At 38.2% G+C, this 23,131-nt stretch overlaps 2 protein-coding genes across 5 annotated transcripts; both read right to left on the bottom strand.

The window, feature by feature from the left end:
• Positions 1 to 76: 76 nt before the first annotated feature.
• LOC102230499 (probable polypeptide N-acetylgalactosaminyltransferase 8) lies at positions 77 to 11,188 on the bottom strand. 4 transcript variants are annotated; one of them, XM_023347897.1, is made up of 11 exons: positions 10,938 to 11,188; positions 9,980 to 10,229; positions 9,737 to 9,903; positions 8,030 to 8,213; positions 7,757 to 7,951; positions 6,172 to 6,286; positions 5,912 to 6,097; positions 3,868 to 4,005; positions 2,366 to 2,461; positions 2,125 to 2,292; positions 77 to 709 (listed from the first exon to the last, which is right to left on the bottom strand). In XM_023347897.1, the coding sequence occupies exons 1-11, from the start codon at positions 11,107 to 11,109 to the stop codon at positions 575 to 577; spliced, it is 1,806 nt and encodes a 601-aa protein (XP_023203665.1). In that variant the 5' UTR covers positions 11,110 to 11,188; the 3' UTR covers positions 77 to 574. The 4 variants fall into 4 exon arrangements, with proteins under 4 accessions (XP_023203665.1, XP_023203674.1, XP_023203679.1 ...); XM_023347906.1 differs by having other exon boundaries at positions 2,366 to 2,455; XM_023347911.1 differs by lacking the exon at positions 77 to 709 and having other exon boundaries at positions 2,170 to 2,292; positions 3,873 to 4,005.
• Positions 11,189 to 12,740: 1,552 nt separating this feature from the next.
• ndufa9 (NADH:ubiquinone oxidoreductase subunit A9) lies at positions 12,741 to 22,966 on the bottom strand. Its single transcript, XM_005814543.2, has 11 exons — positions 22,882 to 22,966; positions 20,906 to 21,079; positions 19,714 to 19,811; positions 19,544 to 19,635; positions 18,320 to 18,461; positions 18,143 to 18,245; positions 17,998 to 18,068; positions 16,466 to 16,542; positions 14,454 to 14,549; positions 14,252 to 14,318; positions 12,741 to 12,987 (listed from the first exon to the last, which is right to left on the bottom strand). Exons 1-11 carry the CDS (start codon positions 22,934 to 22,936, stop codon positions 12,817 to 12,819), a joined length of 1,146 nt encoding a protein of 381 aa, XP_005814600.1. The 5' UTR covers positions 22,937 to 22,966; the 3' UTR covers positions 12,741 to 12,816.
• Positions 22,967 to 23,131: the final 165 nt, after the last annotated feature.

The following is a 23,131-nucleotide window of genomic DNA, read 5'->3' as shown; positions in this document are numbered from 1 at the left end:
TATAATTAAACGTCTGGAACATTAATTCCACAGTTTGCTGCTTTATGACATAAGGATTTGGCAGGTCATGTTCAGCATCTGACCACATAGGAAGAGCAAACAATAACAAATATTTGCAAGTTATTGTTTTCTGACATGTGAGAATTTGTTTTGCACCATTTGGGGAAAAACTGTGAGTGACTCAAAGAAAACAATTTGTGTCTTACTGAAGAATTTGAAGAAGAAGAAGAAGAAGAAGAAGTGGAACAGCTGTTACAAAACTCCTCCAGGATTTTTCTCTACAACTTTAACTTCTCAGTTACAACCACAAATATAAAACTATAGCACCAGAGACACCGTCCGTCCATCCGTCCGTCCAGAGGACACACCGTCCCCCGAGACATTCTGGTGTCCCCAGCAGACATCCTGATCAGATGATCAGATGTCCAACTCGCCTCTTTATTTAGGTTCTGGCTACAGGTGAAGGTAGATGATGCAGTAAATCTACAGCAGGTGACGTCCTGAACCGTCTGTCCGTTTCCTGCTGCATCATAAACGTTTTTATGACCTGAGCCCCAGCTGTGGCTGAGTGGCGCTAGGCGGTGGTGACGAGGTTCTGGATGGTCCAGTTCTGGCCGCTGCAGCGCTGGATGACCAGCTGGTAGTCCAGGTATTCTCCTGGAGCGATCTCCAGACATCGCCGCGTAGCTTTGTTCCTTATTTCTCGACCCTGTGAAGATTTGATCGAACAATAATCAATCAATCAAGTTTATTAGTGCAGCACATTTCAGCAACAAGACGTCATACAGTCAACGATGATGAAAACCAATAATAGACATTTTGTCAAGTGTCATTGATAAAATCATCAATGTGTCGGTCCATGTTTCAGCGTTCAGTCTGGATTTAAAGGAACTCAGCAGCTGCCAAAGAATTGAGCAAATTGAAATGACAAAAATAAATTTACTTCATGGAAACACGGCAACTTTGAAAAATCTCATGATTTTTTATTAAAAGTTTCTGTGAAGGGATAAAGTCTTTTTTCAAATAGATGTATTTTTCTGAACTGCAATGGAAACATTGTGATCAATAACCGGATGATACTACTGGCAGAAACGACAAAGACAAGGACAGGAAGTGGAGGAGGATGATGGTTTGTTTTTGTTTTTATGGGATGTGCAGCTGGCTCCACCAGAACTCTCACTGCATCAGTTCATAAAACGTTGTGAGTCTTTCCAACGTATTGAATCCGACATTCTTCTGTAAAATGGCCGACTACAAGTTCCCCAAAACGCTTCATACGAAACCGCTCCCACGTAGGCGGGGCTTGTTGCTCCAATGCCTGAACGAAACGCCAACGTCTCCTCTGATTGGCTGACAGACGATGAGCGCTGGCGTCACAGCTGAATTATGAATATAGCTCATGTGTTTAAATCTGTCGCTGCCTTTATTTTTAAAAACTTATTATGTGAACAAGCTGGATATTATTATTATTATTATTATTATTCAAATGTGATTTTAATTTCATATCCTGTTTAATTGAAACACTGCAACTGCAAAATTGCTTTTTTTATTTTTACATTAGCAAATATTGAAACAGTTTTGTGCACATTTGTAATGGAAACACAGATACTGCAGTAATCAATACAACTGAGGACAAATGCATAGATGAGTTTCTCTAGATGTTGCTGGGACATTCAGATGATAGAAGGCCGACTTTGTAACTGTCTTTATGTGGCTCTGAATGCTCAGGTCAGAGGTCATATAGTTTCTAGCTGTAATAACTGAAGCTGTGTGTTGAGTCTAGATTGTTCCTCTTGAGGTCCAAAGATAAAAACTTCAGTTTTCATTTGTGAGACGATTTCAGATCACAGACAGAAAGCGCTGACATCGTTCCCATGGTTCCCATAGTTCCCATCGCTCCCATCGCTCCCATGGCTCCCATGGTTCCCATAGTTCCCATGGCTCCCATGGTTCCCATAGTTCCCATGGCTCCCATGGCTCCCATGGTTCCCATAGTTCCCATGGCTCCCATGGCTCCCATGGTTCCCATAGTTCCCATCGCTCCCATAGTTCCCATGGCTCCCATGGTTCCCATAGTTCCCATGGCTCCCATGGTTCCCATGGCTCCCATTGCTCCCAGCTCACCTGCCTGAAGTCCCAGTTCATGTGTAACTGGTTCAGCCTTGCTGTGTTGCACTCATGCAGAGTGGGAATGCTTCCGGAGCCCGGATCCACCAGGCAGCGGTTCCGGCTGTACTTATGGGACCTCAGGCCACCGATGATGATTTCACCCTCTGTGTTGTAGAAACATTTCTGCAGGGACGGAAACACGCTCACGTTTTGTACTAATTCGGTATGAGCTTGTGTTAATGATTCTCTGTGATACCTGCGGTTCCTCGAGGTGGCAGTCGTATAAGACCGGGATGCTGCCAGGAACGTCTCCCTGATCCACACACTGCTGCTTTACCAGGCTGTTCTGCAGCTGAGCAGAGATCCGAGTCACCAAACCCTCCGAACATCCTGAATTCATTTATCTAAAGCTAAGGTCTCAAAATGTCTTAAAATTACTCAAAGGAAAGTTTAAGTGTTCTTAAAAGCGATAATTTAATTACTATTTTTAATGTTTACGTCTTAAATTTGGTCGTGGCAGAATTAGCTAATCTTGTTTATGTAGCTTTTTTTTGTCTCAGGGGATTTTTTTGTACGAGTTTAAGTATCTCGGGATCTTGTTCACAAATGGGGGAAGAAGGGAGTGGGAGATCGACAGGCAGATTGGCGCAGCGTCTGCTGTCAAGCGGGCGCTGTACCGGTCCGTCGTGGTGAAGAGAGAGCTGAGCCAAAAAGCGAAGCTCTCGATTTACCGGTCGATCTACGTTCCCACCCTCATCTATGGTCATGAGCTTTGGGTCATGACCGAAAGAACGAGATCGCGGATACAAGCGGCCGAAATGGGTTTTCTCCGTAGGGTGGCTGGGCTCTCCCTTAGAGATAGGGTGAGAAGCTCAGTCATCCGGGAGGGACTCAGAGTAGAGCCGCTGCTCCTTCACATCGAGAGGAGCCAGTTGAGGTGGCTCGGGCATCTGGTCAGGATGCCTCCTGGACGCCTCCCTGGTGAGGTGTTCCGGGCACGTCCACCGGGAGGAGGCCCCGGGGAAGACCCAGGACACGCTGGAGGGACTATGTCTCTCGGCTGGCCTGGGAACGCCTCGGGATTCCCCCGGAAGAGCTAGAAGAAGTGGCCGGGGAGAGGGAAGTCTGGGCCTCCCTTCTGAAGCTGCTACCCCCGCGACCCGACCTCGGATAAGCGGAAGAAGATGGATGGATGGATGGATGGATTTTTTTGTAAAGAAAAGGTTTAAGTGAGATGCTGACGTCTGCTTTACATTCTGGCTTGAGACGTTTGAGACTCTAGTTTCTTCTGGACGTCTAAAAATCCCCTGAGTTGTCGCTGTTTTACTGTTATGACTTCTCTCAGTTAAAACAGAAGATATTGAGGTTTTAATAAGATTTAATAATGAGATTAATAAATGAATGACATTTAAATCTCATTATCATGAGAATGTTTTCTCATTTTAACAAGATGCAGCTCCCACATTTATTTCCAAGTTCTGCCAGTTAAATGCTTCCATACAACAGGACAAATCAAACAATCCTTACATTTATAGCTTTTTTCAGTCTTATATTTAAATCAAGGAGGGACTAAAAACTTAAATTCAGTTTATTTCTATTCACAAAAAATATTGTCTTGAAGCACGTTACAGTAAAAACTCATATTTTGATATAAGAAGGTCTTAAAAAGTCTTAAATGGGACTTGTGTACGTCTTGTGTTCATGTATTTTTAAAAGCATATTAATGTGAAGTAACTGAACTCCTGAAACGGTTCTCACCACACCGTAGCCCAGGATGTCGTCCCATTGCTCCAGACTCGGGTAAACGTTCTCCAGGTACCAACTGAAAGGTTTACATTCCAGCTTCTCTCTCAGGTTTTTCCTCTTGGACACGTCGCCGATATCGATACCGTGGTCCTGATTACAATAAACATCAGATATTACAGTTTTACACTTGGTAAAATTCATGTTAGAAGATGAAACTAAATCAGGTGAATAATTATTTTAATCATTAGAGTGAAGCTAATGTTCCTACATTTTGCCTTTTTTCTTGATTATTATTTATCCACTAATTAAAGGTTTGGGTTAAAATTCAATGTTTAGTCCAGATTATAAAAGGTAAAACTTTCTCAACACATTTATTTACATCCTTGTTAAAATATGAGTCTTTATTGGTGTCCTTAAGAAACATATTGCATTTCAGTTCAATTCAAAAATACTTTATTGATTGAAATAAAACAATTTATTTTAATTAACTAAATAAAATGAATTCATATTTCTATTTGTGGAGCCATGTTTGCTGTGCTAGCTAATAAATGAGTAATTAATATTTATTGTTGTTACTATTATCATTTTCACAATAGTACCACAGAATATCTTGATAAAACTTTAAGTGTAAATTTCAATAGCAGCTTTTTTAAATACACTCATTTGAACTAAATTACCCACCTGATCCTAGCGCTGAAACTTTTATCAAAAAACTTCAGTTTCTTCTAAATTTATTTGTTTTAATTTCAATTTGCAAAACTTTATGGTCAGAGCAAAATAACCATAAAGTCAATTTGCAATTTCTGAATTTGAAAAAAGTTTTTAAAAAATCACAAAAGAAAGTCTTGCTACATTTTCTGACATTGAGCAAAGAGAAATAATTTCAGTGATTCTAACTGACTTTAAACAATTTGGTCTGATTAACTTCAGACAGAGATAAAAATGTGTGCAGGTGTTTTTTTATTGGGTAAATTTATGATTGTTGTCACATATTTGCAGACCTCTGACGCCTTTTATCGGTTATTTATGGGTCAGATATTTGTCACAGCTGGATCCTTGGTTGACCTGATCTATTTACACGTGTAAACCAGCCTGGCTGTAAATGACGATTTTAGCACATTAACTGATGCATCTGTGTATATTGAAAGAATAAAAGCTGAACACAGCTTATATAACAACTAAAATAACATTAATATGTGCACTTAATTTAACGGGAGTGGCAATAATTATTGAGGTTACTGTAAGTTGGGGCTTTGAAACCCTGAAGGTCGTCTGGTGTGTCAGATCATTAACTTGGTCCAGATGTGTCCAGGTGTGTTGGACACATCCATGAAGAGACTAAATTATAAAGCTTTTCTCTTTCACTCATATTGACAACACACTTAGCTGGAAGCCTCGTATTGAATATACTAGAAATAAAATTCCAATATTGTTTAAAATAAGATTTAATAAATCTTATATTCCTCTTTGTTTATGGCCTATTTGTCATGTTGCTCAGAAATTTATTTGCTTTTCCTATCCGAACTATTCGGATATTAGTTAAGTTACAAAAAAAGCACTTATGCTTATTAATAAAGTTTGATATTGCTGACAAATTAATAAACTATTTAAAGTAATACTTTAAAATTTAGAGACATTATTCATATAAAAATACTGGAAATAATGCATAAAACGCTGAACAAAAGTCTTCAGAAAGAATTTAAGTTGAGAGAGAATAAATATATTTATGAGGTTTGTTAATATTTGAACATTTTAAAGAGAAAAGCCCAATAAAATCTAGATGAGTTTCAGAAACTGGAATAAATTGAGTGATGATTTCAAATTATGTGCTTTTTTGGTGAGCTTTAAAAGAGCATTGAAATGTATTATCTGTGTTGTGTAACCATATATATAAATACATATTTAAATATAAATGTGTGTATGTGTACTTGTCTATGAATACGGTAGAAAAGTCTTTATTTTTTGGTAACTTATAGGATTTTAAAGAAGTATTTTTGTTTTCTTTTCTGTAATATTGTTAATTTACCAAAATGAAGTGAATTTGACCTTTCCTGACCTTCAGAGGGACGTTCCAGGCAATAAAAACGTTTTTCTTGTATTCGTCCAACCAAATCTCTGCGAGCCTCAGCGCGTTCCTCCTCATGGACGGGTTCAGATCCGGTGCGTACGGTTTGTGAGCTCTCTCGATGTGAGCGACCCTGGAGCAAGGCACGACCTCCACGCTTCCTCCACACAGCCACGCCTGGGCAGCCAACACAGGGGTCAAAGTTCAGCTCTGATCCAGTCAGCCATTGTTTTTTTGCTGCCAACACTCACGCGGATCCCGAGCTCCACGTTTTCCCCTCCATAAACTGTCATGCCTCCATCAAGCCCTCCAATTTCTCCAAGAAAACCTCGGTCTGCTGCAAAGATTCCCATAAGAGACGGACTCCTGCACGAAAGATCAGAGTCTGAGAAAAACCGTCCACAACCGGCCTTGTTGACGCTGCCATCTTTAAAGGGCTGGAAATGCCGGCGTGACGAAGGAAAAACAACATATTTACATGCCCCTATCGAATGTGAGATATTTTTAGAACAACCTGAAGGATTTGAGGTGGTAACAGAGACAGGAGAAAATTTAGTCTGTAAGCTCAATAAGTCTTTTTATGGTCTGAAACAGTCAGGATGAAATTGGAATAAAATGTTACATGATTTCCTTATTGAAAATAACTTTGTGCAGAACCCTGCTGACTATTGTGTTTACAGTAAAGAAAATGAACATGAGAGAGTGATCTTTTGGGTTGATGACCTTATTATTGCAGCTAGTAATGATCAATCAAACAATCCGCTAATAGCAGGGCTACTTTTCCATTTAGCATTTTTACTAACTCTGAATATGTTCAGCGCATCTAGCTTCTTCTAAATTACTTCTAATGATTTTTATTTGCCTGTTTTGTAAACTTACAATTGAATAAAGTTTAATATCTGTTAGTAAGTTTTGGTTATCTACTGTGAATAATTCTTCAAGTACTTAGACCTTTTTTTGATGTTCTTAGTTATTTTCCACATCGTTACGCAGCAGTTCTGTTTCCTCTCCTCATGTTCTCCATAACGAAGTGCAGGAAATTAAGTTGGTTTTGTACCCAGAATGCATTGCAGTACTTCCACAGTAAATATTTGCTGATGTCCTGGCTGAAGCCATATTGTGGTCAGTTAGCCAAATTAGCAACAGAGTTAACAAATATCAATAATGACAAACCTGAAACCATGAGTGAAAGATCTGCTCTGAAGAATCGCTTCCTGGAGGAAATGAAACCTGATCCTGTTAATGTTAGGGCTGGAACGTCAGAAACATTCATTTTGATGAATTAATTATAAATATTTTAGCATGTTAAGCATTTTTATGCAACTAATTGCTTCTTTTTCTACATAGAAAAATAAAAGGCATCAAAATGGTTGAATTTAGTATGTCGGTGCTTTAGCATTAGCTTCTGCTAAGTTCTGTTCCGTGTGTGTATTACTTTAGCATTAGCATAGCTAATGGTTATGGTTAGTGCTTTAGCGTTAGCACAGCTAACTTTAGTTCACCGCTCAGAACCAATAAAATCATCAAAGTCAAAGTTCTGATGATCCGGTCGGTTCAGATTCTGATAAACGCCTTTAGTAGCACTTTGCTACGTTTAGCTAATTTCTGTCTGAAGTTCTTTGTGTTTTTATTTGTGTTTTCTCACATTTTGGACATAATTTTAAAATGTTAAATTTTTAAAAATTAGTAACAAAGATCATGGCTCTTTGATTTTTCATCTTCACTGGTATAGTTTACTTCTCTCTGGTGGAAAAAAAAAGGTTTCATCATGTCTTAACATAATTGAGAGTCTAATCTAATAATCTAATAATTACTGGTTTTGTTTTTCCAACCTACTTCTGAGGCTGTGATTCATCCACATCGTTCCAGTTTGGTTTGAAGAACTCGTACATGCACCACAGGGCCCAGTCAAAGCCCTGAGCAAACGACATGTGTCTTTGCACATGCAGATCATCAAAGTGGAGCTTTTCAAACACAGGAGACACCACAACGGTTCTGTCAGCTTTGATCTGGGCCAGCAGAGGTTCTGCCCTGCAGAGGAAATAACAAAGTAAACGTTTTAAACAGCTCAGCAGGAGAAGATGTTGGATTGTTGTGTTTTGTGCGTACCATCCTCTTGTAGCTTCAATGTGAGCATCTAAAATGGCCACCACGTCTCCAGTGGCATGCTCCCAGCCGCTGATCCGGGCCTGGGACAAACCCATCGGACTTGTGTGCCAGACTCTTTTAACGAGGCCAGGCCTTTCTTTGTGAATCTCGACTATGTAATCTTCCACCGGTTTCCCAAGATTGTCTGAAAACACATTCCTGAGTCAGCAGAACGGGAAGCAGTACTGTTTGCTTTTCTTTGACATTTCAGCATTTTGTTAGTCTGTTAATCCCTAAAGCCTCTGACCTAAAACATCTTCTGTACACAATAACATCCTTACATTTCGAAAGAGATTTTAATCTCAGAAATGTAGTTTGGTGCTGGTGACTGTTGAAGTGCAGCTTACATCCAGAGGGAAGATTGTAGCTGCAGTAGTTTGAATTTTGTTAGTTTATTCTTAAATTTATATTTTTGTATTATTTACAGAGTTTATTTACAGGTTAAAAATTGTTGATTTTATTTATTTTTTGTTTTATTATTTTTAAGACAGGAAGTAATGCGGGTCAGTCCACTTTCTATCAGTGTAGGGGCCTGGTAAAGGACCAGCAGGCATTTGGGTTTGGGGCCTTTGGTTTCTACCAGAGCAAGAGAGGCAGCATGAGAACAAAGGAAAGTTTGAACTCTGTAATCGTTTGTTGAAATAGGAAAATAAATCATCCACACCAACATGTTTGGACATTGAACCTTCTTTTGCCTGCGTACAGAAACTTGACCCCAGTGCCTCAGTAGTGGCTTGATGGAACTTTTATTGGATGTTTGGTTTGGCAAACAATCACCACTACACTAAATATTTAATAAAGCTCAGAAGGAGAAGATGTTTGATACTGAATGAGACCAAAAGCTCTGCAAAGCTAATTCCTAAACCACATAAAAAAAAAAAAAAAATCTTACACATGGGATTAGTTTCAGAAAACTTTCCACATGAAACCAGATACACCACTGACCGTTGCTTTAAACATGCCAGCCTATAGGGGGCAGTGTAGCGCTTAGATAAAACCTGTCAGCCAATCAGATTGCTTCAAAATAACAACAACGTTCTGTTTGGAACTAAACATGGCGGTTCATTTATGGACAGATACAGAAGTTTAAACAGCGTATTACGATATAACCATAATAAAACACAAAACAATATCCATTGGGAATTGTGCCAAAGCAAGTCTGTGGATTTACTGGCGCATTATTGGTCAAAGATCCCAAATATAGAATTTTCTCAAATCTTCACTTTGAGTTTATATAGAAAATCATTTTTGTCGATATTAAGCAGAGTTTTCAAGTGGATGAAATGCAAAAGCAAATAAAATGTTTTTGTTTTCCCAGATATTCAGCTATGTGTGAACCAGGCCTGAGAATGCTGAGGTGGCAGCGTCATGCTGTGGGGTGATTTACTGCAGCAGAACCACCATGAGTTTTACCCTCTATCGGAGGAAAACATGAGACTATTAAAAAAAAAAAAAAAAAGAAAATCTGGAGCAGAACTGAGCCCTGCAACATGACGATGACCCAAAACGTTCCAGTAGATCCACAGAGAACTGGCTGGGAAAAACCCAGGGCCTAGTCAAAGCCCAGATCTCATTCAGATGCTGTGCCTCAAACATCTCAAGAAATACAAGCTTAAACATTTGTCTGTGAACTTGACTTTAAAAAGTCTGAAGTTGGACTGGGCTCACTGTAGGTGCTGTGGTCGTCCACCAGGATGATTTCCCTCAGCAGGCGTTGAGGCGTGTTGGTGATGACGCTTCGCACCGCCCTCTTAATCACAGAGAGCGCCTCGTTAACGTAGATCAGCACCACGCTGACGCTGGGCAGGGCGCTGGGGTATTTCTTCTTCAGACATCTGCGTGTTTGGTTGGAGAAGATCCGTGACTCCAGCAGGAAATGTGTCATCGTTTGTTGTTTTCAGCGACTCTTACCTGGGATCTCTCATGTCAGGAAGTTCCCGGTTGAGAGCGATCTGGTTGCTGAGGAAAGCGTTGTAGCCATAAATCTGAAAAAGAGCTTCGGCCTCCTTCTGCTGCTCCTCTGACAGGCCGTCGCCCCACTTCACAAACAGCTCAGAGTTTGGGTACAACTTCTGCGCCGCCTTTTTGGGCTCTTTTTGGTTTTCATTTGGAGAAAGTTCTTCTGGTGAGCTTTTCTTTTCAGGTTTCTCTAGTAGATTTGCTTTTTGGGGAAAATTTAAAACAATAATTTAATTTCAGAGACAGCAGAAGGTATGCACCGTTTTCCTTTAGAGGGAAGTCAGGCAGTAACCGCAATGTTTTCTAAGCATAAACCAAGTGGGAGCAAATACAAAGAAAGGAGCTTTGCGGATTTACTCTTTAAAGCTGCAGAATGTGACTTTAATAAAATATATGTTTATATATATATTTGTTAAAACTGTTGCCATGTTGTGACAGTTTGTCATGAGACAAATAATCTGTGAAAATATTGATCTCCTCCACCTCCTCCCCGATCTGCTACTGCCATCTGAAGAAATGAACCAAAAACAACCAATCAGAGCCAGGAGGCGGGTCTTAGTGCTGTCAATTAAGCTCATGTACTGGCTGCTAAATGTGCTACTGGCAGAGAAACAACTCACTTTTACAAAAGCCATTTATCTGCTGTCATTGGTGGCTATGCTAAACTAGCCTTAACCTTCGCAACAGAAAAAGAGTGATTGACAACACTAAGACCCGCCTCCTGGCTCTGATTGGTTGTTTCTGGTTAGTGCTGGGAGAAAGCCGAGGAACAGATTATCTGTCTCACAGCAAACTGCCACTACATGGTGACAGTTTTAATAAATATGTAAAATAAAAATCTTTTTATAAAAGTTACTCACTGCAGCTTTAACTGACTGAACTCTGTTAAATAATTAAAATCTTTTCTCACCCAGCTTGTTTAGGCTCTCTTGAATCCTGTCCAGTTTTCGGTTCATGGCTTCCTGGTTTGTGACGTGTTTCTGACGCGGTTTTTCTTCTCTCCACCACCCAGTCATGAAGATAATTAGATACACGAAGAATAAAAAAGCTCCAATCACTCCTACTCTAAAATAAGCCCTCATAGCTGCTGCAGATGAAAAATCAAGTCAGAGTCGTTCTGTTCTGGCCACCATGCAGGAACTCCTCAGCCGCACAGCTCCAGTTCAGACCATAAAACGCGTCTTATCTGAAAGATAATATTAACTTGCAGATGGACTTTCAGTGAGTTGTTTACATTCTGCCAACCAAACCAGTAAATGGGAAAATTAGCAACTGTAAAAGCCTGGACTGAGATTTAATGTTCTCAAAATGTGACTCATAACTGTTTTATGGGTTTAGAGTAAAGTCTGTATTTACATGATTCCATGTTTCTCGATTAGTTCTGCTCTTCCAGGATGAAAAAACAGATATTTAAAAAGCCGAGACACATTAACACAATACAGGACAAATTATGATTAAAATGACATTATATATAAACAATGTTTGCAGCTTTAAAATGTTCAGTTAAAGACAAACGTCTCATATGAACAAATACCTGTAATTTTTGTTTCCAAATGGTTGCCATGGAGATTAAAGGATTTCTCAAACATGGATGAAAGAATCACAGAAACGCTCCAGATGTTTTTGATGAGCGAATATTATTATGAAAAACTGGTTTTACACGATCAAAACTTTCATGTCACTGAGTTTTTTAAATTTGTATTTAAACTTTCATATTACAGAGAATGAAATTAATATGGCTTTTGACAAATGAAACTTTAGAAAAACCATTAGAGATGATAATTAATCTAATGCGAGTAAAAACAACCTGGTTTGTTTCTAATTATATCTTATATTTTTGTTACTCTATTTTAACAGAATTTCAATCAAAATGGGCAAAAATCTTTAATGAAACTAATTATAAAGATCTGAGTAACGATCATCAGTCTCCTTAGTTGGTTTATGAATTTTATTCCAGGGATATTAATTATAGGTTTAACTATTCAGAATCTTGTCATTTATTGGCAGAGGAACAGATCAGGATTTTATCGTACATGTTCTTTAACTACAGTAGTTAAAGCTGCAGTACGTAACTTTAATAAAAAAAAATATTTACATATTTGTTGAAAATGTCACCATGTATGAGACAAAATCAAGTTCCTCTGTGTGCACCCAGTGCTAACTAAACCCAACCAATCAAAACCAAGAGGCCGGTCTTAGCGCTGTCAATCATGCTTGAATACCTGCTGCTCCCCCCTTTCTGCTTGCATCTTCCTGATAGAAGAATCTGCCAGGCTAGTTAGCATAGCCACAGATGACGACAGATAAAAGTTTTCCTGTAACGGTAAGTCGTTTCTCTGTCATTAGCACATTTGGCAACGATTACATGAGATTGATTGGCAGCGTAAAGACCCGCCTCCTGACAGCTTTTTTGGTCAGTTAAATTCTTTAGAGAGCAATAGCAGCTCAAGAGATCAATCTTCTCAGATTATCTGCCTCAGAACATTTAATAAATATGTAAAAACACTTTTATCATAAAAGTTACTCACTGCAGCTTTAATGCCAGGAAACAAGAAGGAAAGTCTCATTTTAAATCTTTTATAGATTTTGAAAAAGCCTTTGTGTTAATTGTGAATCGAATTCATGTGAAATTTTGTAATTCTGCAAAAGTTATTAATCAAAAACCAGAGTTACGTGTCCAGGTGAATTATAGTGATGAAGCAGAAACACCCAGTGAGGATAGTTCTTTATTTATGTACAGAATACCGCTGAAGGAAGCTGAATTACGAGGCGAGCCTTGGCGCCGTGGCTCAGTAGTTGACCGTCTTGGCCGGCTTGGTCTCGTCCAGATCGGCCTCCAGGTAACGGAAGCGGCGGTGGCGGCGCAGGATCTCGATCGCCTTCTGCTCCACAGAGGAAGCCGTGATGCCCAGATCCTCCAGACCAGGAAGTCCAGGATATTTCATGTCTGTCGTGTGAAACTGGACGGAAACCAAAGAGCATTCTGCTTACTAAAGATGTAGACCTGTGTTTCTCAGACCTCTTCATTTAAACACTCACAAACCTCCTAACTAAAAATAACACAATATCACCTGAATGAAAACATTAGTCTCTTAAGTCTCTTATTGATGTCTTCCTCCAATCAGACGGACATGTTGCAGCGTGACGTCACCTGAACAAATCCCACCCCGTCTCCCTGCTGGGGGGCAAAAATCTGCTAGCTGACGATGACTAGCATCGGTTTTAGCTGTCAAGTTGTCAACATAATACGTTAATTCTTAAATACACGCCTGAAATGAAACATAAAGGGACGCAGTGCTTTTCTACTAGTTGTCAACACCATGACAACTAGACAACAATGTCAGAAAAAAGTTTTAATTAAGAAAAAAATTAACCAAGAAGAGGGCAGTAGGTCAGTTATGCTAGCTTGACTATGACAACCTTAACATGTAGATGTGCTGTGGAATTCTCTGCGTTTCGGTTAAGTTAAAAAAATGTAAAATGGCGACCAAAACACTGACTAGAGCAAGTGTTTAAATTAACTAATCAACCACCCTGTGTTAGCTTAGCTAACAGCAGCAGCAGCTAATCTATCACTATCACTTATTAATAATCACAAAATATACATAAAGTCTAAAAACATAAAACGGACTGAATGTTCTGTTCTTTTTGTGGAAAATGAAGTGTTTTTTGTTGTTTAATCCTGATACACTAGTGGAGCTGTTGTCAGTCAGTTGCTAAGGCAACAGGTCGGTATAGCGTGGCTGACAGAGGAAGAAAAAAGTGGCTTTGTGTTGTTCACCTGTTTTCCTGCATTATTTTCCCTTTGCTGCCCTGAATTAATAACATCTCCAGGTTTCTTTAGTTAAGGTTCTGCAGCCGCAGCGCCGTATAAAGAATCTGGTTTTGCCTCCAGCGTTGAGCCCAGGCACAAAATCCCCGGATGTAAACAACAACATGCAACGTGTCCATAAGTATTCCTGGTGTTGTTTTCTTCTCATCAGTATCTTCAGCTATTCTTTGGAGTGATCTAGTTTTAAGCTACTTATTCATTATTATTTTTAAACACAATCCTTTAGTAAGCTAATTGTTGCATTTTGAGCTCATGTCACGGCAAATAAATGGTTATTTACATGCAGTATAGTGCAAACATACTGCTGGGGGACCACAGTTGGAGGAAGACTGATTTAAATGAGAGAAAAAAAACAACTTAAACTTTGAGTTTAAACATCTTCATCGTCTCACCCTGTCGATTTTGTCAGGGGTCGTCCAGGGTTCAAACGGGTTCATGGCAAAAATCCTGGCAACCAGGCTGAAAGCAGACAGCAGTCGCTACGTCAGTCGCTAACAGCAGCAGAGTTCATCAACAATGAAGACATTCATGCTTTCATGTCAGCCTTTGTTCTGATCAGTGAGACAAAACAAACAGGAGAATGAGGATGCTTACTGGTAGAGCGGGCGCGGCAGAGGGTAGGGCACGAAGGGCCGGTGCGCCACGCCGTACACGTACTCCACCAGGTCGTGTAGCAGGTATCGGTTCGGCCTGCAGGTCAAACAGGCAGGTAACAAGAATCAGCTGCAAAACAGCCTCTACGGCAAACCGATTTAACACAAAATCAGCATCACTTGTGTTACAGATTCATGAAATGAGTTTATGACTAGAGAATCACAATTTCTCTAGTCAAAGTATTTTAAAATGTGTTCAGAATACACACTCCTATTTGCATATTGCATTACCACAGAATGTATTTTTAATAATTATTGTATATTTTTTTATTTAAGCTAACCTAATGCTGGTTAAATTACAGTTTTATGCACAAATTTAGTTTTGTTTAAATATAAACTGATGGAATCATAGAATTGTTTTAAATACATTTTCTATGTGTTTACATTCGTTCCCTCTTCACAGAATCTCTACACCGTTTGAATAGAAAAATTGGTTTATCAATCAATCAATCAAATTTTATTTGTGTAGCACATTTCAGCAGCAAGACATCAAAGTGCTTTACATCATTACAAACACAGAATCACAATGCAATATAGAATCAATCATTAAGTCAAGTTCCATCAATAAATTTGTAATTGATTACATTTCAAATACAATTCTAAACAGGCGGGTTTTCAGTTGAGATTTAAAAGAAGTCAGTGTTTCAGCTGTTTTACAGTTTACAATATACAGTAGTTATAAATGTTAGTTATAGATAGCTCTAAATTAAAAATAGTTTCTGAATCAAATTGTGACCCTAAAAATCAGAATTGAATCACTAACCACTGAAAAATTTGCTTCTCTGATTATATTCTGACTATACATGACATCAGATTTACCATTAGGATCTACAGTGGCTTCAATTCAAGATGCCTGCAAAGAATTACTGACTATCTGAAACATATTTCAGATAATTAAATTATAAAGATAAAGTACATTTAAAATTAAAGATATATTAAATGTATTTTAGATGGAAGATATATACAATTCAACTTGTGCAACAACTTGTCAAAACTAACAAAGATATATGGAACTATAATTTTGACAACTAAAAATTAATTTTCTCCAAATAAATTAGATATCAGGATTTTTTTTTGTAAATTTAGACTGTTTTTCAATTTTTCCTCTTACTAGTCAGAATATAAATGCAGAAATCTTAAATCATCATTCAGTAAAATAAAACCGATTTTATGCTAAACTGCCTGCCATAGAGTGGTTGTATAAAAGGAAACCTTCATATCAGGTTAAACTTGTTTTCAGTCAACAGCAGAATTACTTTCTGTTCATTTAAAATTAATTTAGACCAGAAGAACTGCCTCATCAATTTTATGTATTATTATTTCTTTATTACTCCTCTAAAATGAAACAATGAAGAAATCATAAATCTGGATTTAAATCTGAGTTGATGGAGCTTCTGCTTATGTGCTGAATTATTGGACATAAATTATTTCAGTATGATTTTCATACCCAAGAATATTTCCACTTGTTGTCACATTTACTGAATAATTTCTGTAGCAAAACCTTCATTTTGATCTGATCTGAGCAGAGCTTCGTTTTTCACGTTTGCCAAAAATAAACTGAAGTTTGTGGTTTTAAAATGACAAAAAGTGAAAAATTCAGGATATATGAAAACTTTTGCAGAACGTCATATTTCATCCCACATCAGAGACTCTGCAACGTTCAGAGAGTTAAATTTAAGATCAACATAAATCACAAAAAAATTACTTAAATACTAATATCTGCTTTCACTTTAGTTCCTGAACCAAACAAAACATCAGCTAATGCAGCAGAATTTCTTCAAAATGGTTCTGAGAATCTGAACCAGAACTACGGAACCAAATAAACGCCAAAGGCACATTTCCCCCAAAACCCATATAAAACAATACAAGCAACAAATAATGAACAAAAATGCAAATTTTACATAAATGCAATTTTGGTGCGTTGCTGAACATATTAGAGATTGTTTATGTTACCCAACGAGGGCGAAGGTCTTCCCGTTGGCGTCTGGGTCCCTCACCGCGTTGACGATTGCCTTGGCAACGTCCACCACCTGAGGAAGAAACCCACCGTTTATTTCTGTGATCATTTTTCAGTCAAAATCAATGATTTTGTGGAGATACTTTTGGGATATTTTTTCCTCATTAAACTGCTTCCAAAATCTACATGTAGAAAATTAGATTTTAAACATTTTTATTCTGTAAAGAACTTAAAGCCTGAGCTTTTTACTCGCCATATTGATCGATAAAATATTACTTCTCATCTATTAAGTCTGAGGCAGCAGTGTAGAAACACTGCCACCTGCTGGCAAGAGTTAGCATCACTTAAATCAATAAAATCAATTATGCATTAGCACAAACAAATGTCAGTATCTGTAAGCCTGTCATCAGAAGCAATAAATCAATTATCCACCTGATAAATGAAAATGAGTTTGATGGAGAGTTTATTTATTTTAATATAGTTAAAAACCTGGGAAATTAATAAACATTTAGCCTCCTATATAAAGTAGGCAGTTTGAGCTTTTGCCTGTTTTCCCTGTTGAAGATGAATTGCTAATTTTTGCAGCAGACTTCATAATCAATTGTAATTATAGTTATTTTGATTGATTGATTTTGTGATATTTTAATGTTTTCCAGTTCCAGTGCTAAATGTTTATTAAAGTTTTTTGATTTTAGTTTATTTGTTGGATCTGATGCTGTAACTTTTCTGTTGTGATGTTTTAGTTTTTGTCATTTTGTTCTGCTGTGATTTCATAGTTTTTGTGTCTTTGTACAGAACTCTGCAGCAGTTTAACCCGTTTTTAAAAATGTTTTATAAATACACCATGTTCCAAATTATTATGCAAGTGATATTTTCTCTCCTAAATGTTCGATGCAAATGATGGTCAGTATAATTTTCAAGTCATGAACTATTATAGTATAAATCAAATTTTACTGAACAAAGAGAACAGGATTTTTTTCAAAAATAAAAACTCAAAATGCAAAATGTTCCAAATTATTATGCACAGCAGATTTTCTAAACATTTTATGGACTATAAAGAACAGAAAACGGTCATTCTTTGAATGTGCAGCATTAAGTGATCACATGTACTAAAATCAAAAGCTATTTCAATCAAAAACATCTTAACAGAAAGTAGATTTTCTTTAATTGAGCTCAGCAGACAAACTAATCAACCAGCTCTCTGAAATTAACTATAGTGATTCAACAATCCCTGACACCATCACTATACCATCTATACATTTAATAGCACAATAAAACATTTTATCTTTATGACACTTAAATCTAATTTGCATAATAATTTGGAACACGGTGTAAACGTGACATCGACATTGATCTTTAGGACGTATTTGCATTAATATGTCATTATTATTATATTGGTGGAAAATTAAAATGACAATATAATTTACCATAGTAATTGACATCTTTAACTTCTTAAAGCCAAGTCAGCAGTTTTCTGGCAGTAAAGGAGAATTAAAATAAAAATGAGCTTCTTGCTTTAAAAACTTACGTAAACAGGTTGCTTCACCGTTTTCTTCCCGAGCGCCATTAGAGGAATCGCGTTTCCAAACCAGCGCATATCTGAAAGAATCCCAGGAAAGTTTCTATCAACCCACAAACAGCTGAGCTGATTCCCATCATCACTAACTTCTTACTGGCAAAATAGTTGAAGAATCTGTCCTCCCTGCCAAACATCTCGGCCGGCTTTATGATTACAGCGTCTGGAAACTCTTCTCTCACCGCTTCCTCGCCCACAGCCTGCGGCGGCAGAGCAAGCCATCAGCGTCACGCCCCGCATGCCGGCTTGATTTGTGCAGGAAGTGCCGACTCACCTTGTTCCTCAGGTATTTGGAGGGGCTGCTCATGTCGGCGTTCAGGTGCGACATGTGGATGAACTTTGTGATTCCGGCTTCTTTAGTGGCCCGGGCCAGCTGCTGAGGGATGTTGACGAAAACGTCCTCAAAGCCATAGTTTCTGGTTTTAAAACGAGAAAAACAAACAAACTCAAGTAAATGAGCACAAAAATTACTTTACAGATAGATTTCATTACAGACTCAAAGCCCAAATTACAAGAAAGAAAAACAATTCATACAATGAAAGAATAAAAACTACAATAAAAAAGGCTCCTAACCATTCAGGAGGCAACCATACCAACATCTCCAAAGATTATATTCAACTAATGTCGAAAGAATCCAATTTTACAGTGTTTCCATTAAACAGAGCTGGATAATAACTAGTTACATTCACAAGTAAATTTACTTTTAAGGGGTATTTTTACTACGCTGTACTTTTTACATTTACTTGACTAATTTGATCATGAAGTATCATTTTTCCTACTTGAGTGAAATTTCCCCAACTGGCTGCCAGTCAAATTCGTGAAGCTGCTTTGCTGCTAAAGTTAGCTTAGCAGCGCGAAATGGAAACGTTTCTGACCAGAAAAACACAGAAGGAACCGTCCAGCAGCAACACTGGCGAGGAAAATGATTTAAAAAGCACTAAAATGTCCTGGATGAAGGTATGAGGCAACATGTGATAATTATTGAATAGTGAATAAAAGTGAGAAAGAAAACATTCTGAAATCAATGTTTCTTCTTTATATTTTGTAGAATTTTTCTGTCATTTGCAAAAAACGCTTAAAGTTATACCATTTATTCAGCCGTGTTTATTCAGACGCTTGGTAAAAGTTGTGTTTTGTGGCACTGTTGGCTTTCCATACATATTTGTGTGATCAGGTGCTGACAGTCTTTGTGCGTCCCTGGCCTCAGACTCTTTCCTCTCTTTCATGGCTCAGTCTTTTGTCTTGGTAAAAAGCCGTTTATGAGGCGCATGGTCTAATATGCGGCTTCTTCAAAGCATGTCAGAAAGCAGCAGCTTATAGTCCAGATATTACGGTAGACTAGTTTGCAAAAAATAAACAATCAAAAATCCCAGAATTTGGTGGCTTTTATTTTTCTTCATTTCCGCTCTGGCCGCTTGTTCCTGGTTTTGCCGACTTGTTGCATATTTGATTTGGAACGTGCAGGTGAGCGGTTACTGGTTCTTCCAGGTTAACTCACCTCGTTTCCCACTCCCTGCCCACCAGATTGATGACCACGTTGGAGTGCTCGATGGCCCGTTGGATGGACTCTTTGTTCTTCACATCCCATTCCTGTCACGCAGAAACAGCAGAGTTTCAGGCCCAAAGATCCTGCCTGTAAACCTGTAAGCGTGTTTAGAAGTTTTTTACCATGAAGATGATTTGGCCCAGGTCACCCATGGGCCTGAAGTACATGAGGTCGTACTGGTCACAGCGGTGAGGGATCACGATCTGGGAGCCAACCCGACCTGCAGCATGCGACATTCAGGGACGTTAAATCAACGTTGCAGGTCATTGTTTAAATGTGGAGATTTACTGCTGGAGGGTAAAAGACGATTCATTGAATGTCGCTGTAGAACAATCCTGTTAACAAAATGAAACCTGGAGCTGTAGCTCATATCAGTTCAGTGCAACACAGCAAAGGGAAAAATAACGCTGAGAAAACATTAAATAACAACTTAGAACCACCTGTTTCCTCCGTTTTTCTCGCTCTCAGTGTCGGCTGTGCTTCACAAAGACTTGTTGCCATAGCAACTAAAAGACAACGGCACTAATGTGTCAGGATTCAACACCACAAAACACACTCAAACATTTCCCACACAAAACATTCAGTTGGTTACAGCTTCATGTTTTCAGGCTTGATGTTTATTTTGTGATTATTAATAATTGATCGCTGTGGTAGATTAGCTACTGCTGCTATCAGCTAAGCTAACACAGTGGTGGTAGATTAGCTACTGCTGCTATCAGCTAAGCTAACACAGTGGTGGTAGATTAGCTACTGCTGCTATCAGCTAAGCTAACACAGCGGTGGTAGATTAGCTACTGCTGCTATCAGCTAAGCTAACACAGCGGTGGTAGATTAGTTACTGCTATCAGCTAAGCTAACACAGCGATGGTCATTAGCTAATTTAAACACCTGCCCTACTGATGAGTTGGTGTGTGGGTTGCCTTTTTTAATTAAACCGAAACATCAAATCCTGCAGAACATCAACATGTTAAGTTCTCATAGTCAAGCTAGCATAGCTGACCTACTTTCCTCTCCCTTGCTATGTTTTTTTTCCTGGCCTTTTTATCTAGTTGTAATATTGTTGACAACTGATAGCACAGAACTTCGTCCCTTTTCCCGTTGTATATCAAGTGTATATTAAAGATTTAGCTCATTATTTTGACAACTTAACAGCTAAAACCAATGTTAGACATCTGTGTTGGTGGGCAGGATTTTTCATCCTGCAGCAGGGACGCTGCGCGCCTCTCGCTGCAACGTGTCTTTATTCAGCTTCATGAAATCCTGAGCTGTGATGTTGAAAAATGACGAGAGCTTGATGAAAAGGTCCGAACTCACCCAGCCTGTTGACGACATATCGGCCCAGGAAACCCGTGGCTCCAAACACGGTGGCGGCGATCCCGCTGGAGGACGAGCGTCCTCCCTTCCCTTTGGGGATGACGGCATGGTGCAGCTTCCTCTGCTGCGCTGCGGCGACGCACGCAGCTGCAGACGCAGCCTGGCTGCAGCTGCCTGTCAACAGGAGCAGAAAACCAATCACCAATCAGGCCGGCGGTTCTGTATCAACACTATATGATATAATGCAAAAATCAATGAAATGCAACAGAGACAAGCTTTTATTTCTGTAAATGACCCAAATCCATTTCTACTGGCCGATGCTGAAGCGTTTTGTTTGAAGCTTCAGGTTTATTTTTCTAAGGACTAAAAACACAAGAGAGACAAATGCATCACAGGCTTTTTTATTATTATTTCTTATTTAAATCCAACAGGAAATGAAGGAATTCCAACAAACCTTCACCAACATGAAGGTGGGATAAATGACAAGCATTACACACTAAAATAACTTTTTTATTGTTTTCTTAACAGTTGCAGTCAAAGTATTGGAAAGCTGCATAATCATGAAATTTATGCATTTATACATTTTCTTTTATAGGAAGCAGTTTACACAACTTCTAACGATAAAGTAAACAGAGCATTATTGATTATTGGTTGTTTTTCATTCCTATTAGTCCATTTTTGTCCAACATAACTGTTTAATCTATTTTATTATATTTTATGTATTTGACAAGGACCAAGTACAAAAGCATTAAAAATCAAATACAAAAATATCAGTTCTTATAGTTAATTTCCATTTGCTGTCTTTCATTTAAGACGAAAAACATTTTTTAAACTAACCAACAATCTGTTATTAATATTTTTAATCACCCAACAATCAAAGATGTTTAATTAATTCACAATTGTTGTTTTTCATCATAAATGGCTTTTAATCTCAATTACAGAATTTATCTAAGATGTGGAGAAAATCTTTGTTTCCTGGCAGAATATTTTTTTTGTCTCTGCCAAGATAAAAATATTAAATTCTACAGCAGGAAAAACGACCTTAAGAGAAAATAAAGGATTTGTTAAATATTTGATGATCTCAGAATCCAGTTTACTTACAAAGCACTAAAAAATGACAAGTTTAGGCATGGTATTATAAAATATTAAAAATACATCGAATCAGAAACATTGTTATTTCTATGCAACCTCACACAGTGCTTTTAATATTTGAGTTAAAGGATCAAATCTGGTGATAAAATCATGTGTTTGTTTTTATCTTAAATAAGAATTTTAATAAAATTATTTTGTTGAATTTCAATGAAAGCTTCCCTCATTTCTAACCTCAGCACCGGAGTGTTAGAACCATTTAAAATATATAACTGCTCTTCCAGATTATATATTTTATTTTGACCGAGGAATCTTTTAAATATTAAATGATAAATGTTTAAATGGAGAATAAAGTGAAGCTTGACGTTGGACTTGAAATGTTTCAATCACAAACTGTTCCGAACAAATATATTCATAAAAATATTGCTGGTCAAACTTCTTATTGGTAATATAAACCTGAAGAATAAGAGCTGTAGTTTAGCTCCGATAATTTAACTAAATAAATTTTATTTGCACAATAACAAGGATCTGTTTCTACCGAAGGCAGAAAAATAATCTCGGACAAACAAGCCTTCACTCCTGCGCAGTGCAGGATCATTACATTACATTATATTATATTGTATCATATTATATTGTATTACATTCTATTATATTGTATTATATTATATTACGTAAGCCCTCGGGTAAAAAAGCAGCATTTTCAGCCAAAAACATAAAGATCCAGATTAGCTCCAGCTCAGCTAGCGGATGTTAGCAAGGTCACTGCGGCCGGGTGTCCTTTCTACCGGCCCGTTCATGCTAAAGCGGCGGGGTCCGTGAATACATATCAAATATTACGAGCTGCACGGCGTGTGCAATCCTCTAAATGCTGTGGTGACATTACTCACTTGAAATCTTTGAAAGGACACCCGCAGGACGGCTAACCAACACTACGGTCGCCATCTTTCCGAGTACGGCAACCGCGTAGGCCAAAATGAAATGTTCGTATGTTGTGGCGTATCAAATGCGGGGTTCGCTCCATTCTGGTCCACCGGCGGGAGAGTTAGTGGTAATATAGATCGAAACTTTATCAAATATACATCAGTGAAAAGAATGAACGTTCACCACGAGTAATGAGAGTCGCATAAAAACAGGGAC

The sequence above is a fragment of the Xiphophorus maculatus genome, chromosome 2 (genome assembly GCF_002775205.1).
Source record: "Xiphophorus maculatus strain JP 163 A chromosome 2, X_maculatus-5.0-male, whole genome shotgun sequence".
NCBI classification, from domain to species: Eukaryota; Metazoa; Chordata; class Actinopteri; order Cyprinodontiformes; family Poeciliidae; genus Xiphophorus; species Xiphophorus maculatus.
This window is presented reverse-complemented; position numbering and strand designations above follow the sequence as displayed.